The sequence below is a fragment of the Oncorhynchus keta genome, unplaced genomic scaffold, assembly GCF_023373465.1.
Source record: "Oncorhynchus keta strain PuntledgeMale-10-30-2019 unplaced genomic scaffold, Oket_V2 Un_contig_17431_pilon_pilon, whole genome shotgun sequence".
Taxonomy (NCBI): Eukaryota; Metazoa; Chordata; class Actinopteri; order Salmoniformes; family Salmonidae; genus Oncorhynchus; species Oncorhynchus keta.
In genome coordinates, this window is record NW_026280432.1 from 185,618 (window position 1) to 204,404 (window position 18,787).

The 18,787-nt window shown below is 43.4% G+C and overlaps 2 protein-coding genes across 2 annotated transcripts; one reads left to right on the forward strand and one right to left on the reverse strand.

Annotated features, from left to right (window-relative positions):
- Positions 1-2,257: 2,257 nt before the first annotated feature.
- Positions 2,258-6,845, reverse strand: LOC127919724 (RNA-binding protein with serine-rich domain 1-like). The gene is made up of 6 exons (XM_052503540.1): positions 6,588-6,845; positions 6,162-6,306; positions 5,729-5,893; positions 5,308-5,413; positions 3,330-3,483; positions 2,258-2,601 (listed from the first exon to the last, which is right to left on the reverse strand). The coding sequence occupies exons 1-6, from the start codon at positions 6,700-6,702 to the stop codon at positions 2,258-2,260; spliced, it is 1,029 nt and encodes a 342-aa protein (XP_052359500.1). The 5' UTR covers positions 6,703-6,845.
- A 712-nt stretch (positions 6,846-7,557) lies between these two features.
- LOC127906030 (uncharacterized) lies at positions 7,558-12,202 on the forward strand. Its single transcript, XM_052503541.1, has 5 exons — positions 7,558-7,685; positions 7,778-8,213; positions 9,293-9,442; positions 11,179-11,958; positions 12,014-12,202. The coding sequence occupies exons 1-5, from the start codon at positions 7,558-7,560 to the stop codon at positions 12,200-12,202; spliced, it is 1,683 nt and encodes a 560-aa protein (XP_052359501.1).
- Positions 12,203-18,787: the final 6,585 nt, after the last annotated feature.

Genomic DNA, 18,787 nt, shown 5'->3' on the forward strand with positions numbered 1-18,787 from the left:
AAAAAAAAAAGTTGAGTTTGCCCAACTAAGATTTATCTGCTAAAATCGCCATTGAACACAGCGATAATGATTGGCAACACCCTCATGTTCTCTAGTCTCTTGCAGAAACTAAACCTCAGAGCAACAAGCCTCACGTCCTACAGTTAAACACTAGCAGTAAAACAGTGGTAAAATAATAAAAATCACAGAGATGAGTGATAAAAGGCTGTGTTTGTGATGTAAGTCTGGCCTAGAGGTCCATCTTTATCATATCAATGTATCAATAGCCTGAAATGTACTGTGCCATGTGCACCATACATTTAGATGTGTTCATGTCAGAATAAATACATGTTTTCAAAATAACCTGTTTTATGTTGTTGCAGAGCATAAGAAGGCTTTTCCCCAAATAACAATAACGGACGGTTCTGAACGATCAGTTGAAGAACGATGTGATTATATAGCCCAGAGGGCGATTTAGTATGACATGCTGCATACGTTTTGAGATTCCAATGGTCACACCCATATCGAACAGGTCACATCCGGTCACACCCACTGAACAAGAGCAAACATACCAGTAAGACTGTTGAATGGTACAAACCGTTCTGCGCTCGACTGAATACCCAGCTGGCATAAAATAAACCACTTGTATATTTATTTACATTTTATTTAACTAGGCAAGTCAGTTAAGAACAAATGATTTTCAATGACGGCCTAGGAACTGCCTTGTTCAGGGGGAGAACGACAGATTTCTACCATGTCAGCTCAGGGATTCGATCTTGAAACCTGTTACTCGTCCAACTGCTCTAACCACTAGGCTACCTGCCACCCGTATGTGAAGATAGTGCCCTCTGCTGGAGAAGTTTAAACTTTACTACACTAACGATTCGGAAAATCTCAATGAGATATTCTCCCTTCCTCATGTCCTCTACTCGCCTCCTTTTGAAAAAGGTCAAAGGCAGTTGAGGATCGGAGGCAAGGAACTGTAGAAACAAGTGCGCTTGTATGAAATGACACTGCTCCTACACTAGTGTCATCCAAAAATGTGTAAAGTGTTCAAAAGAAACACAGCTACTTGTGCTAGACTTTTTTATTCATAAAAGGACAAGTAGTGCTGTTTTTAAATGTGTGCATGTTTTTCTTATATGGCGAAATATAGAAATGTGTCTCCAGCTAGTCAATAAACTTAGGCTGGCATATAGATTTAAAGAAGCCACAGAAATTGACAAACATTTTGAGGTTGAAGTTTCTTCCTTTTTATTTTCAAAGCATGTACAAAATCAGTACACCGTGGTAAAAAGACAGGCTACACATCTTGAGCAAATCATTAGTACTAAAACAAAGCCTGAGCTCTGATTAGATAACAAAGGACATGACGATCAACAAGTAATCTGAACGACTGTTTGGGAACCTTAAAATGAAAACTGGAAAAGCGTAATGAGACAAACAAAACAACTAGACTGTTCACTTCAGAAAAATTATTTTTAGGTACAAGCTCAATTGTATTTCCTTGATTCCTTTCATCCTCTCTTCTCGCCACCTCAAAGCACATTGGATGAGAAGGAACATTCCGATTTTGTCCTCCAATGCATTTTAAGGTAGAGAAAGGATGCAAGAAATCATGGAAAATACATTCACCCTGGGTTGTTGGGGTGGGCGGGCAGGGGGATAGCGTTGTTCCTCTACCGTGAGGAGTTGGAACTGGAGCGGGAACGATGACGTCTGCGCCCCGGGGACCTGGAGCGTCGGCGCACCGGGGACCGTCTCCTTGGTGACCGAGACCTGCAGGTAAACAAAGCATCACTTCAAATCAAATTTTATTTGTCACATACACATGGTTAGCAGATGTTAATGCGAGTGTAGCGGGTAAAGTACCTATATATTGCGTCATTTTGCGTCATTTGAAGAAACTATCAACAGGTCAACATATTACACCACAAGGAGCTAGAGAGGCACTAGGAGTAGAGAATTAAACACTACAGTAATGTTCTCAGGACAGTAGGTCAGATTGGGGATTCAAATTACTGTTGAAATTGGTGATTGAACCAAGTATTTGTTAGCAGTATTGTACTATAACACCAGACCCAACAGGGCCACCAAGGCTCGGGCCATCAGACCACCAGGGCTCGGGCCATTAGACCCACCAGGGCTCGGGCCATTAGACCCACCAGGGCTCGGGCCATTAGACCCACCAGGGCTCGGGCCATCAGACCCACCAGGGCCATCAGACCCACCAGGGCTCGGGCCATCAGACCCACCAGGGCCACCAGGGCTCGGGCCATCAGACCACCAGGGCTCGGGCCATCAGACCCACCAGGGCCATCAGACCCACCAGGGCCATCAGACCCACCAGGGCCATCAGACCCACCAGGGCTCGGGCCATCAGACCCACCAGGGCCATCAGACCCACCAGGGCTCGGGCCATCAGACCAGGGCCATCAGACCCACCAGGGCCATCAGACCCACCAGGGCTCGGGGGCCAACACTTCTCCTCATGCGAGGTGGGGTGCGGCGCCACATGGGGGAGGTGGGGGCATTCTGCGTGGGGGTGACTGTCTACGAGGGGAGGGCGTATCCTTGGAGCCAACACGGCAGAGGTGGTGATCTCCTGACCATCAATCTGACCTGGGAACAACAGAAAGATGCACAAACCTCAGTCATACTAGAAACATCTGTTAAAATGTATATAAACTCCAGGACATTGAGATTTCAGACTGACACAAAGCAGTACAAGGGGTTAGCCAGCAGTACAAGGGGTTAGCCAGCAGTACAAGGGGTTAGCCAGCAGTACAAGGGGTTAGCCAGCAGTACAAGGGGTTAGCCAGCAGTACAAGGGGTTAGCCAGCAGTACAAGGGGTTAGCCAGCAGTACAAGGGGTTAGCCAGCAGTACAAGGGGTTAGCCAGCAGTACAAGGGGTTAGGCTCTGCACTGAGATGATACATTGGGGACGTAGCGTTCGCATGAAACAACGCCGTCATTGTAGGTTTTTAGCTGCTCCACCGGAAGATGGCATCACAGACTAAGCACAAACAACTTTCAGCGTTTACCCTTCGTGAGTCATGCATCGACTGGGAGAAAATTAAAAAGCCTCTCACAGCTAATCTCCAGTCATGTGCTGTTTGTGCAACAGCCAGGTTTAATTGGCTACAATCGGAATGTATTACTTGTAGCTCAAAAAACTATGTACCAGGTCTGTTATTGTTACAGTCTACAAGATTGTGTTCAGTAGGCACAAAACGACCGGAAACCAAGAGGAACCATCTGAACATGTCCAATAAGAATTGCTCATTTTCATTTGCAAAACATTCTACTACGCTGTGGCCTAATGAACATGCCCAAGATGCCCTCGTACCACCATCCATGTGTTTCAGGGCCTTCTGGGCCTCCTCTGGAGTCTCGAACTCCACATAGGCGTAGCCCCGGGACAGGTTTGGGTGGAGCCTCTCCACTGGCATGTCAATCATCTTGATCTTGCCGTAGGTGGCAAAGATCTCCTGGATGTGGTCCTGTTCAACAGAAGATAAAAATGGACTTCCAACATGTATCTCTGATGGCATGGTCTCGACATACAACTCATTCAAAGAGAATAAGTACACTTTTACTTTAAGGCTCAATATGTAGAAATCACTCTGCTATACATAGTTGCTAAAATACTAAAATGATCAACTAATTTCAGTTTGTGACAAAACAAGCAATGTAGGCTATAATGTAGAGAATCAGTGTACCATCTAAACCGCTGTGAAATATATTTTACATATCCCAAAATATCAATATATAAAGTTTTCGAACACCTACTCATTCATGGCTTCTTATTTATTTTTACTATTTGTCATTGTAGAATAATAGTGAAGACATCAAAACTATGAAATAACATATGGAATCATGTAGTAACCAAAAAAAAAAGTAATCAAAAAAGTACAAAAATAAATATATAGATATATATTTGAGATTCTTCAAATAGCCACCCTCGATGACAGCTTTGCACACCCATGGCATTCTCTCAACCAGCTTCATGAAGTAGTCAACTGGAATGCACTTCAAATAACAGGTGTGCCTTGTTAAAAGTTAATTTGCAGAATTTCTTTCCTTCTTAATGTGTTTGAGCCAATCAGCTGTGTTGTGACAAGGTAGGGGGATATACAGAAGATATATATTTGGTAAAAGACCAAGTCCATATTATGTCAAGAACAGCTCATAAAAGCAAAGAGAAACAACAGTCCATCATTATGTTAAGACATGAGGGTCAGTCAATACAGAACATTTCAAGAACTTTGAACGTTTCTTCAAGCGCAGTCGTAAAAACCATCATGCACTGTGATGAAACTGGCTCTCATGAGAACCGCCACAGGAAAGGAAGACCCAGAGTTACCTCTGCTGCAGAGGATAAGTTCATTAGAGTTAACTGCACTTCAGGTTGCAGCCCAAATAACTGCTTCAGAGTTCAAGTAACAGACATCTCGACATCAACTGTTCAGAGGAGACTGTGTGAATCAGGCATTCATGGTCGAAATTGCTGCAAAGAAACCACTACTAAAGGACACCAATAAGAAGATACTTGCTTGGGCCAAGAAACACAAACAATGGACATTAAACCGATGGAAATTTGTCTTTTGGTCTGGAGTCCAAATTTGAGAATTTTGGTTCCAACCGCCTTGTCTTTGTGAGATGCGGTGTGGGTGAACTGATGATCTCTGCATGTGTATTTCCCACCGTGAAGCATGGAGGAGGTGGTGTGATGGTGCTTTGCTGGTGACACTGTCAGTGATTTATTTATAATTCAAGGCACACTTAACCAGCATGGCTACCTACCACAGCATTCTGCAGCGATATGCCATGCCATCTGGTTTGGACTAAGTGATAGTATCATTCATTTTTCAACAGGATAATGACCCAACACACCTCCAGGTTGTGTAAGGGCTATTTTACCAAGGAGAGTGGAGTGCTGCATCAGATGACCTGGCCTCCACAATCACACGACCTCAAAAAGTTGAAATGGTTTAGGATGAGCCCGGCCGCAGAGTGAAGGAAAAGCAGCCAACAAGTGCTCAGCATATGTGGGAACTCCTTCAAGACTGTTGGAAAAGCATTCCAGGTGAAGCTGGTTGAGAGAACGCCAAGCGTATGCAAAACTGTCATCAAGGTTAAGAACAAATTCTTATTTTCAATGACGGCCTAGGAACAGTGGGTTAACTGCCTGTTCAGGGGTAGAACGACAGGTCAGCTCGGGGACTTGAACTTGCAACCTTTCAGTTACTAGTCCAACGCTCTAACCACTAGGCTACCCTGCCGCCCCCGCCCCATGTCAACAGCCGTGTCGTGTAGTCCCTCACCTTGGTCACATTTCTGGTCAGTCTTCCTAAGTGAACTTTGGTGGGCTTGGGGCTCGGGCTCCTTCTCCTTCGCTCCTTGTCATCTCCCTTCTTCTGTGTTTTGGACCTGTAGCACAATGGACAGTCATTACAAAACCATGAGAGTTTACAAAGTGAAGAGACACTATTTAAAGCGGGACAAACTTGTAGTTTTCCCACAACTGAACCATTTTGATCATGATAAAACGGCATGCTCAACCAGACCTAGGGTTCAAATAGTATTTGACATATTTCAACTACGTTCAGTGTGTGCCACTGGTTCCATTGTCCTAGATGAAGATAAAACATTTGGACCATTTCAAATACTATGTGAACCCAGGGAATTTCCCAATGAATAGACACTGTTTAGGACCACAATCACAATGTATCAGCTGGTACTCACGCGGAGCGGGAGCGGCGACGGTTGTCGTGGCGGCGGCCGGGGTCGGGTGACCCAGAGGAACTAGATGAGCTGGAGGAGCTGGACCGGGAAGACCCAGAGCGGCTGGTGCCAGAGGAACTAGAGCCGCTGGAGGAACCAGAGCTGGAGCCAGAGCTGCTGCTGGAGCTGGGTAGTAAGATATACATACACAAACAGGCCAGCAACAAGGGTTGTGTTCATTAGGCACACAATCGAAGGAAACTGAGTAAAACAGGGAAGTACCATCTGAAATTCATGTCCAATTAACCTCTTGGCCCACTTTGGAACATAGGGCATTCCAGCTTGGTTTAGCGTGAAAAGACCTAGCTAGTGTGTCCTAAAGCACTGTTTGCGGATGTTGTTGAGGTAGTTAAAGACTGTACAGAGTCTGAAAGAGCAATTGGGGGCATCTCACCTGCTGCTGCTCCCAGTGGATGCACTGCGTCGTTTGTGGCCCTTCTCCCTGCCTCTCTCCTTGTCCCCCCTTCCTTTGTGGCAGTCTTCTCTTTCCCCTGTCCTTTGACTTTTCCTCCTCCTTACGCTTTGTGGGTGACGGTGCCCTAAGTAAGTGAAAAAAATATGTAAATTAAGAACAGCATTATTATTAAGTTCCTCATCTTCAAACTCTAACTGTTTATATGTTGCGTTTATGCTACCGCCATTGCCTTCCTCCATTCATAGAACAAGCGAGGCCAGAAACGATAGCTAATTAGCAACGTTGTGCCCTGCTCTGTTTATGTAGCTCAAGCATTAAAATGTATCTAATGTAATGCCAAAATTGTCAACATTGAGAAGATCATAACATGGAATAGAAATAGTTATATAAACCCATAATACGTACATTTCGTTCGAGTCGGATGCAGGCTCAACCACTCGTTCCGCTGTGCTAAATCTGACGCGTAATGATGACGTGGTCGCATAAATGACGTTTTACACTGTTTCTCTTTGGTCAACATTCATACGAAAATCTTTAGCTAGCTATCAACCCTCGGCCACTGGTTCTACCAGTAAGGTTAGTTAATAGTTACTTGTTAAAAATGTATGTTTTCCCCTAGCGATTTAGCTTGCACACTAAAGGAAACAATATGGGTCATTTTCAAATGAGCTGAAAACGTGCAGAATCGTATTGAGGTGAGTTGGCACCGCGATCAAATATTCTTAGCTAGAACTAGCTCACGTTAGTTATCTATTTAGATCAAATCATTTCCTTTTTTCAACGTTAAGGTAGGACCGTTAGGCTATGTGTTCACATTGTGGGACAGGTTTGATGCTATCTAGCTAAAATATTTACTTGCTAGACAATGGACAGTACACTGTCCCAACGTTGAGGCTAAACTGTTGGTACCGGTGGAGTAATGAAGATAGACTACGCTACGGCATCCAAGCTTAGTTCAGGTGGAAGTCTGTGGCAGAGGTTAGGATACACTGCCAGCCATGTTCTATTGGCTTATGTATTATGTTTATTTAGCTTACTAAATCTAGCTAATAATTTATGTATTTTGCCAAAAATAATCAGTCAATTTTGCCTGGAGTCCTGTCCTTCACAAGTTAAATGGCTTTTAATGTCAGTCTAGCTATCAATGTGAGGTTTCATGTGAATAAGATTATGTGATAGAATTGGTGCCATCTGTGTGATTTCTGATCAATTTAACTACACTAGCTTAATGTATTTATGTTTGAAAGTCTAATTCCAAATGCCCTATTTACTACAGTTAGAAGTGAATTCTCTGTCTCTCAACAGTTAGACTACTTCTAAGACCCGATTGGAGAAGGGCTCTTCCAGTGGAGCAGCCTGGAGTGAGTGACCAACCATGGGCCGTCTGGACGATGCTGCCAAGCGCAAGGTGGTGGAGCTGCGGCAGGCGGGTCTGAGCTTCCGGAAGATCAAGGCGGTGCTGGAGCTGGAGAACATCCGGGTGTCTGCCCAGGCCATTTACCTGTACCTCAAGGAGTTCCAGAGGAAGAAGGTTCAGAGGGGTGGTGAAAGTGCTGCAGCCACAGACCCACAGATCACACCTGGGGTTGGAGCAGGGAGGGAGATGGTGGAAGCCGGGAGGGCTGGAACGACCAGCAAATACGGAATCTACTGAGGGAGGCGTCACGCCACGCAGGCTATGTTGCAGCGTCAGAGTTCGCCAAGCAGTGTCCTGGCTCCAATCCTCCTGAGGTCAGGGGTCAGGGGCCGTCTGGGACAGGAAGCGAAGGCGCCAGCAGAGGACAGAGCAACAGGACAGAGAAACCGGAGGAAGGGAACAAGAAGGAGGATGAGGATAAGGACATCCAGATTGTCAGTGTCACATCATTGGCTCAGAACTCTCAACAGAGGGGTCTTCCACCCGCAGGGGCAGCGGCTGTGACTGTGACAGGCGCCTACATGCGTAAGAGAGCCACGCCCTCGCCAGCTACTAACCCCATACTGGCAGCACGCAAAAGGCTTCTGGATAAGGCTTTGTCTCATAGAGCAAAGGTAGGCACATCTCATAGTTGTGTGATCACTAAGACAAAAAGGGTGCAGAGACATCAAGTTTGAGTAGATATATACAGAAAGGGTTGGTAACAGGTGACTGGTGGGCCAAATTGAGGCCGCAAGCAATTGTATTTGGCCTACAGTTTTTCTATATTAAAAAATATATACATTTCAGAAAAATTTAAGAATTTGCTCCCAAATATTCAGACCAATAAATAGAGATGTGATAGTGTCTCAATGTAATGGAGGTATGTCATTATTCTGATATTGTCAAATACAATATCGGTTTGGGATTACTTCAGGTCATTTTGCAGTGTACAAATGGATATTATTAGGCCTATGTTCCTGTACTGAGTACAGCACATTGAGTTCATCAACGAGCCTCGGCATTTATGCGCTCTGCACAATTAGCCCGGGGATAGCTTCGGAAGCCCTAATACTCCAAAGTGTGATCAATGAGTTAGCCAGCTAGCTTTGATAAACCAGAACTGACTTTCTGGTTCATTAAGAAATCTAAATGTAGATGTTTTTGTTTGTCAATTAGATCATGCCCATTTCAAGCTTATCTGTCTAAAAAAATACAACGTTATTTCAAGTTGCTGACTAAGTCATTAATCCTGCTTTGTAGTATACCGCTCAGGCTTCTCACGCTCTGTTTGAAAGCCTGGGGATGATCTCGTAAGCGAAGACGATAAAGGGCTGTAGTATGGTGGAGTCTACATGCTTGTGTAAATCTTTCAGAACAGTGTCATTTACATAAACATCCAGAACCTGTTTTTCTAACATTCCACTCCTTGTACACTTCTTATTTTGCATGTCAATGATTGGCAAGGAGTAGAAGTGTAGCAGAAACAGACTGGTAACCAGGCTCTAATTTTACAATCCTTTTCAAATGTTTCAGTAAAAGAAATGGCATTTTTTGTTGTACATGTTCAGGTAGTAACCCACACGGTACACTCCGTTTCAAAATGTTTCCACTTTCTGAACAACCCTGGGTTGAAACAAATGATCACATGAGAGGTGTTATTACTGTGGTCATGTAATGTCTAGGCTTTGATTGGATCTTTATTTTTCCCCAGATAAGAGACTCTTCTTATCAGTCCTACCAGCAAGTAGCAGCTCTGCTGAGAAGAGAACAGTCTAATGCTTCTGGTTCTGATGTTCAGAGACCTGTGGCAGCAGATCAACCACAGTCCTATGACCCAGTCACTCAGAGGCTTACTCAAGTGGTGAGTACAAGGCGAAGGAAACTCACCATATGTAATAATATACACAATTATTATAAATAGTGCCGATTCAATGTCACAAACCGGCTCGAAGTTCCTAACAAAAAGGGAGACAACATGGAGATAAGGAATAACAAAATATATTTATTAATTTAACTAAATACAATTAACAATGGTGTGTGTAGTCGGTAGTGTGAGTGGTTGCGTGCATAAATGTGATGAGGTGTGTTGAAAGGTGCCAAAGCAAACAAAACCGCTACAACCAAAGTCTAACTGTCTGCATGGAGAGAGTCTCAATGAATGGGGAAGAGGCGTATTTATCCCGGGACACACCCGAGCCCAGGTGTGTCCCATTTCGCTGACGACCCTCCCGGGCTCCCACCGACATCCTATTAAGGAAAACAAGAGCAAAGAATTTGGCAGACAGAGTGGGAGGGTGGTCGTCACCCCCCATAAAACCGGGGACCAACAAGGACGGTTAGAATCAGGCCAACTCCTAGCATCAGCAACACGTTCAAACAATGAAAAGAACTAAGTTTCCAACAATATCAAATGTGTCCGGGGCACGACCAAAAGAGGAACAACCCCTAGGTAAATCTGGGTCAACTTCCCAGAGCAAACTCTCTCCTGAGATCTTTCCTTCCCTAACCAACTGAAGCCGCTCTTGTTGCAGCTTTATTTTTGCACGCTCCAAATCCTGTTTAAATTGCAACTCCTTTTCATACTTTAGCTGTAACAGAAGCAGTTCTTTCTGCTGTTCAAAAGAATACTAGGGCTAACAGATGGTGCCGCCATCGTAATGAAATGGGGAGATGGCGAGTCCTCGGCAGAAGCTGCCCCAGTGATAACTTCAAGAATACCACTCCAGAGTGGCCTTCAATATCAACCTAAGAATTTGACATTTATCACCAATTTCAACCTTGTAGTGTTAAGCAATCTTCAACAGCTGTTCCTTAGGACATAACTCTAACAGTTCCTCTGATGGAAAGCGAATGAACGTGTCTACGTAAGATGCCATAGTCACAAGTAAATACAACAAAAAAAATCTCGCTCTTCCCCTCTGCTGAGAACACCAGACCACAAGAGAAATTAATCACACTGGGCACCACAGAAGAGAGATGATATATGGAGCTTCCCCAAAACCTACAATAACTCAACCCTAGTCTTAGTGAAACCAGAAACTGAATAGCTGACTATATATAAAACTAAATTTAGCATTAGCGTTCAAATAAAATATATATTGTTTTTTTCATTTTTTTTCAAAGGTTTTATCATAGTTGCATTGCCAAAGTTGTTGTAAAGAAGTGACATTTGATATAAATATGTGAATGTGTTTAAAAGCTATATAATTTTAGGTAAAGGGGTAAGTTGTAACAATGAGTTACAACAACTAACCCCAGTCACGGGAGCCTTGTGAAAAAATATGATTATTGTCATCAACTATACCAATCAAAAGGCCTGATCTTACTGATAAAATATGTGTCGATACATAGATATTGTTCCAAAGGTCAATAATGAAAATAGAGAGGCAGCAAAAATATATTTTAAAACATGGCCTCAAAACAAATCTGTCAATGAAACCAAAGATTGATGGATACATTTGTTTTTAAATTAAACTTCATAGTTATGTAAAGACTAACCAATCATTGGCACATGGAACATCTTTCTAAGTAGGTTTTAATTTTATATATTTAGCCTGTTACAACTGACCCATGTTACAATGGACTTGTACTCTGCAGAGGAATTTGGATGGCCAGCAAGGAGGCAGTGTTCCCAGACAGATGTTCCAGCAGAGAGTCGGTGGCCAAGCTGTCCGCTCCCCACACCCTACTCCTCCCCGTGTGGGCATCCGGCTCCCCAACCCCCCACCACCACCCACCTCCCAGGGTAGTAGCCCTGTCATCCGCCTCCAAAGCCCTGGGAGCCAGGGCATGAACCAGGGCCTTCTCAGGAGAGACAGGAACCCCAGCCCCCAGCAGGCAGCTCACCAGGAGGCTGGAGGGAGATGCGGGGGAGGGGGTGGTGGAGGTGGGGGTCTCCAGGAGCAGGTCCAGACCCTGGGCTCTGAGATCCACAGCCTGAGCCTGGCGGTGCGCATGCTGGTGGAGCAGCAGTACCGGCTGGAGAGGGAGCAGGTCCAGCAGACCCAGGTCCAGAAGCAGATTCTCAGCACCCTGCAGACCCTGGCCTCCAGACTGGAGGCACCCTGTACCAGCCTCCACCAGCAGCGACAGCATCCCAAAACTCCCCCACCCCCAGTCTTACCTGCCTCAGGCTCTGCCTCCTACTGCCAGGACACATTCCCCTTCAGCCAAGGAGGGTATGCTCAGTGCAGCCAGGCCCAGCCCAGCTACAACGGGATGGACAGCTCCAGTCTGGAGACCATAGAGACCTTCAAACTGTCCGGACAGAGCCCCCATGGCATCAACGGCTTCCAGACGGGCAGCAGCAGTAGTACCACCGATAGCCTCCTGCTCACACACCCCTACATACACGCTGGCGCACACACAGCCTTACTCGTCAGCCTACACACAGCAGCCACACACTCAAACACACATGCCCTCATGCACACAGTCTTACGCCACCACATACACGCAGTCACACACACAGTCCTATAGAGGTACAGACAGTCCCAGCACCAGCACAGAGGGAGCTCTCCAAGACTGCATGGCCCCCACCCAGGCCTCTGTTGACCTGGACTCAGACATCACAGTCTCCCCACAAGAAACCCAGCTCAACATCATTAAAGTGGAGGCTCTCTAACATGCTGACCAGACCGTGCGTGCGCCATCGTGGGCATGTTGATTTTGTCCACCCACACCAGACGCAATCAGGGCACGCAGGTTGAAATATCAAAACGAACTCTGAACCAACTATATTCATTTGGGGATGGGTCGAAAAGCAAGGTGAATGCACCAATTTGTAAGTCGCTCTGGATAAGAGCGTCTGCTAAATGACTTAAATGTTAAATGTAATTAAACATTTATGTCAATTTAGTTAGCTAGCTTGCTATTGCTAGCTAATTTGTCCTGGGATATAAACGCAAGCGGTGTGGTCAGCATGTAAGGCTTTAGTTCACTCGTATCCAGACTTATAGGGACAGTTTTCTAGACACAGATTAAGCCTAGTCCGAGACTTAAAAGCATGTTCAATGTATAATGGAAATTCTGGAAAAGGTGCTTTAGTCCAGAACTATGCTTAAATTGGTGTCTAGGAAACCAACCCCATATAGAGTTCAGTTCCATAGTTTCAATCCAAAGTTGCTTCTGCTCTGTTCACATTTGTACATTTAATTATCCACTACCTCTCCTTTAGCCAAATGTTTCAGTACATGTTATGTCTTGGGTTTTTAAGGGATTTCTTATGTTTTTGAAGTATGTGTCATTATTTTTAGAACTGTGAATATCCCCATCGAAATGAATACCACTTCATTGTCCATTCTGAAAGGAACATTTGTCCTCGAGACTATCTACACTTATTATCAAATCACAAAGAGCAATACAGAAGAAGCATGTCTTATCGTTTTAATAATGCATTTGGATTATTTTGCCATCAGTCTTTACAGAGCATAAAACTCTTTACCAATGCAAGGTCTCTGCTGCCTTCTGCTAGATCAGCCTTAAAGTGCAGAATGTCCTGTCTGTACATAACTAAATGTACTTGAATAAAGTGCTACATAATATCCAACAAATTAGGAAGTAATTCATATTTATGGCAGTGTTACAGTGGAACTGATAGCCTTTTAACTACTTTGCAAATATGAAACAAACGGACAATCATATCAGTCAAAAATATCAAATTCCCAGTCATGCTTCATAACCAACTTTACAAGACCTTTTAAAAATAGGTTATATTTTACTAAAAAATACATGACCTCTAAGGCATTGTTTGCAGAATATATGAATGCAGTTCAATGCATAATTAATATAATTCACCAATACATTTTTTGTTAGTCCAAAACATATTGCTATCAGGTTGTAAATGACAGCTGGTCTGGTACATTGTTTGCAGAATATATGAATGCAGTTCAATGAATAATTAATATAATTCACCAATACATTTTTTGGTAGTCCAAAATATATTGCTATCAGGTTGTAAATGACAGCTGGTCAGGTACATTGTTTGCTGCCTCCATTTGGGATGCACCGTTTCAGTTTCAATTACTCAATATTTTATAACAAAAATGGACGACTCACTAAGGCTGGGAATGTCAATACAAGAGCAATGATCCCAATTCAGTCATAATGTGGCTAATAGCCTATCGTACATGTGGCAAACACAAGGCCCGCGGGCCGAATAGAACACACAAGCGAGTAAATGAGTCGAGCTGTCATTTACTTTCTGAAATTATAGCCCGATGTGCTCACTTTGGTGTGTCCGGTTTACAGTGCGCAGTGTGGGGGAAGTGACAGACATGCCACAGTCCAGGCTAGGCTTCTCAAATGTTGCAGTCTGGCTTCGGGTTTTTAAAGCTTGACAATGATTAACTAAAAAACTAAACCTTCAACAAAACACAACACGAAAGAGTTACATGTATGCCTATTACAGCAACATTTGAGCAGTAACCTGGCTACTCAACTACAATATACAGTATTTTGAGTGCTGCAGTGCAAAAAAAGGAATAACATGTTTTAAGTTTAAATGTTACAACAATCCAAAGCTAAGTTGTCATTTGGAGTTAATACTTTTTGATATTGGTTGCAGCATATTGTGCACATCTCTGCAATCATAGTACCACGGCTAGAATAATATTATTTATCTCTGATTTTAATATGCTAAATTGCGACAGCATCCTATGTACATAAGTGGACATTATAAAAGGCCATATTTCAGTTTGGGTTGCAGATGCACGAAGAAAACAAAAAACAAATAGTCAATGTCTGGTCCGTGATTTCATTGGAGGAGTGGGCGAGTGACCGAATCCCCCTCATGTTGTTTTTCGCTAGAGATGCTGCAGCTGTTATTTGGTTAGCTAGCTATGCTGAACTTCAACGACTGTTATCCACAGTTAGCATATCTCTTAGTTGTCAAATATATTTGGCATCGATCAAAAGGGTGGGCAGGCCAGTTCCCATTCCGTTGTCAAAACGTGGGTAGGGACATGCTTGGATTGACAGGTAAGCTGCAGAAGGACAAGCAGGCTACTATTCCCCAACTTTTATCAGGGCAATTTTGACGGACAACTAGCTGAAAAAGTTTGAGAGCGTTTATCTAATGTTCCCTCATTAGATTTTTTTTAGCTCATCTCACTATGTCTAGCATTAGTTGTTGATGTGCATAGGTAATTGAGGGAGAGCGAAAATACAGTTTCATGGCTGTTTGATCAAAATTATTGTTTAGTTCCTTAATGTAAGAGGACTCCTGTGCTATTTAAATTTTTGCAGAAATCCATTCAGTGGCTTTTGGCGAATGTGTTCAAATGATCTAAAGTCGTGCTGTTGCTCCTGCCTGTAAACACATAGTTAAGTTCAAAGTGAATGAATGCAGGCCCTTGCAGTGTTGCCAACTCCTCAGTAAGGAAAGTAGCTATTGGCTGTCCTAAAAGTCGCTAAATTACGTCATCACATAATTTGCATAATTGGCCATGTGCATGTAATTGTGATGGACGCTGTGGGAGAGATAAAAAGTGAGTAAAAAACAACCTAAATATGTTTAGAACTACAAATGAACTTTCTTCTGTCTATTCCTTTTTTTTTTTTACGTCACAATTCCAACCCTCCTCCTTTATCCCGGCTTGTGACCGGCAAGTGACCCAAAAAAAGACACTCTGGCAGAGTTACTTATTTATTTTTTTTAATCTTAATTTAATTTGGTTTGGTTTTGAACCTTATGGTCCACTTAGGAGCGAGCCTACAACAAGTCACAGTAAAACATGAACATTTTTAACCATAATTTTTTTACAATTTTTTTTGTATACAATCTGGACCAAAAAGAGACAATAGAATAAAATGTCAAAGGCAATGTGAGAAAATGATGGTAACTAGTCTGGCCCTAATTCAGGTTAATTGTTTTTTAAATGTAAACCAGGGCGGGATCAGCCAGCTGGGGCTTCCCGCACGCGCGCGATTCATTTGCAGTCTGGATGCAGAGGGGTGAGCATCTCCTGCTCTGACTGCAGCGCGAGGACTGGACTGCCTGTGAGTGCTTTGGGACAGCACCCGCATTCGTGTCAGTCTCCAAAAGTCTCCAATAACACCATAAAAAGTCACTAGATTTGTCGCTAGAGGGTTATGAATACTCGCTAAATATAGCGACAAAGTCGCTAAGTTGGAAACACGGGCCTTGTGGCAACTGGCTTATTTGCATATAGGCCTACTGTAGCTCTGATTGGCTATGGAGCACCAGTCTGTGTAGAATCCGATCCTGGACAGGACAGACGTTTTTATTCGGTTTTATTTAATGCAGTGTCTGTCTATTCATTGTCCAAACGCACGGCCGCTTTCCGACTATTGCTATATTATTTTCACAAATGCCTTACTATACGTCATTCTCAAACATTGTATACATTTATGATAATGTAAAAATGACCATATCTAAGTACTCGCTTGTCAGAATATTTAAAAAAGGTGTTACAAATATTTCATGTTGCTAAATGCTGTCAATTCCACTTTAAGCTTATAACAGTTTTGATGAAATCTTCTAGTTGAATGTTCTACATAGTGATTGCTTCCCACTGAGCGCAGACAGCAATTGAACATCTATTGCACATTTGTTCAATGTAATTTATCAATGGACAAGGAGAAGATTAAATTAGCCACCAGCCAGCTTGAGAACAGTTAGTAAACAACTTTACTTCTAAGCAATACTTTTTGCCTGCGTTTACACAGGCCGCCCAATTCTGATCTTTTGCCAAATTGTTGGCAAAATAGCTGATCTGATTGGTCAAAAGACCAAATAGTGGAAAAAGATCAGAATTGGGCTGCCTGTGTAAATGCAGTCTTTGTTTCAAGTGTCCTTTCATAACTGGTACCGCTCACGGAGAGAAAGTAGCTAGTTCTAGCTAGTTAGTGTTAACCATATTTGCTACCTAGAACTAAGAAGTACGCTTGCTAGTCACATATATATACTGCTCAAAAAAAATAAAGGGAACACTAAAATAACACATCCTAGATCGGAATGAATGAAATATTGTTATTAAATACTTTTTTCTTTACATAGTTGAATGTGCTGACAACAAAATCACACAACAATTATCAATGGAAATCAAATTTATCAACCCATGGAGGTCTGGATTTGGAGTCACACTCAAAATTAAAGTGGAAAACCACACTACAGGCTGATCCAACTTTGATGTAATGTCCTTAAAACAAGTCAAGATGAGGCTCAGTAGTGTGTGTGGCCTCCACGTGCCTGTATGACCTCCCTACAACGCCTGGGCTTGCTCCTGATGAGGTGGCGGATGGTCTCCTGAGGGATCTCCTCCCAGACCTGGACTAAAGCATCCGCCAACTCCTGGACAGTCTGTGGTGCAACGTGGCGTTGGTGGATGGCGCGAGACATGATGTCCCAGATGTGCTCAAATGGATTCAGGTCTGGGGAACGGGCGGGCCAGTCCATAGCATCAATGCCTTCCTCTTGCAGGAACTGCTGACACACTCCAGCCACATGAGGTCTAGCATTGTCTTGCATTAGGAGGAACCCAGGGCCAACCGCACCAGCATATGGTCTCACAAGGGGTCTGAGGATCTCATCTCGGTACTTAATGGCAGTCAGGCTACCTCTGGCGAGCACATGGAGGGCTGTGCGGCTCCCGGTCATGCTGGAGGATGTTGCAGGCAGCAGAACGTTCTCCACGGCGTCTCCAGACTCTGTCACGTCTGTCACATGTGCTCAGTGTGAACCTGCTTTCATCTGTGAAGAGCACAGGGCGCCAGTGGCGAATTTGCCAATCTTGGTGTTCTCTGGCAAATGCCAAACGTCCTGCACGGTGTTGGGCTGTAAGCACAACCCCGACCTCTGAACGTCGGGCGCTCATACCACCCCCATGGAGTCTGTTTCTGACCGTTTGAGCAGACACATGCACATTTGTGGCCTGCTGGAGGTCATTGTGCAGGGCTCTGGCAGTGCTCCTCCTGCTCCTTCTTGCACAAAGGCGGAGGTAGCAGTCCTGCTGCTGGGTTGTTGCCCTCCTACGGCCTCCACCACGTCTCCTGATGTACTGGTCTGTCTCCTGGTAGCGCCTCCATGCTCTAGACACTATGCTGACAGACACAGCAAACCTTCTTGCCACAGCTCACATTGATGTGCCATCCTGGATGAGCTGCACTACCTGAGCCACTTGTGTGGGTTGTAGACTCCGTCTCATGCTACCACTAGAGTGAAAGCACCGCCAGCATTCAAAAGTGACCAAAACATCAGCCAGGAAGCATAGGAACTGAGAAGTTGTCTGTGGTCACCACCTGCAGAACCACTCCTTTATTGGGGGTGTCTTGCTAATTGCCTATAATTTCCACCTGTTATCTATTCCATTTGCACAACAGCATGTGAAATTTATTGTCAATCAGTGTTGCTTCCTAAGTGGACAGTTTGATTTCACAGAAGTGTGATTGACTTAGTTACATTGTGTTGTTTAAGTGTTCCCTTTATTTTTTTGAGCAATATATATATACATACATACATACATTGGGGAGAGCAAGTATTTGATACACTGCCTATTTTGCAGGTTTTTCTACTTACAAAGCATGTAGAGGTCTGTCATTTTTATCATAGGTACACTTCAACCCTGAGAGAACAAAAATCCAGAAAATCACATTGTATGATTTTTAAGTAATTAATTTGCATTTTATTGCATGACATAAGTATTTGATCACCTACCAACCAGTAAGAATTCCATCTCTCACAGACCTGTTATTTTTCTTTAACTTCTTGCGTCGAGCCATCAAGCCCATTACCATAACGCAATGTTAACTATTCATGAAAATCGCAAATGAAATGAAATCAATATGCTAGCTCTCAAGCTTAGCCTTTTGTTAACAACACTGTCATCTCAGATTTTCAAAATATGCTTCTCAACCATAGCAAAACAAGCATTTGTGTAACAGTATTGATAGCCTAGCATAGGATTATGCCTGGCATTCAGCATGCAACATTTTCACAAAAAACAGAAAAGCATTCAAATAAAATAATTTACCTTTGAAGAACTTCAGATGTTTTCAATGAGGAGACTCTCAGTTAGATAGCAAATGTTCAGTTTTTACAAAAATATTATTTGTGTTGACAAATCGTTTTCTTCATCACGTTTGGGTAAGAAAAAAAACGAAAATTAAGTCATTAAAACGCGAACTTTTTCCAAATTAACTCCATAATATCGACAGAAACATGGCAAACGATGTTTAGAATCAATTCTCA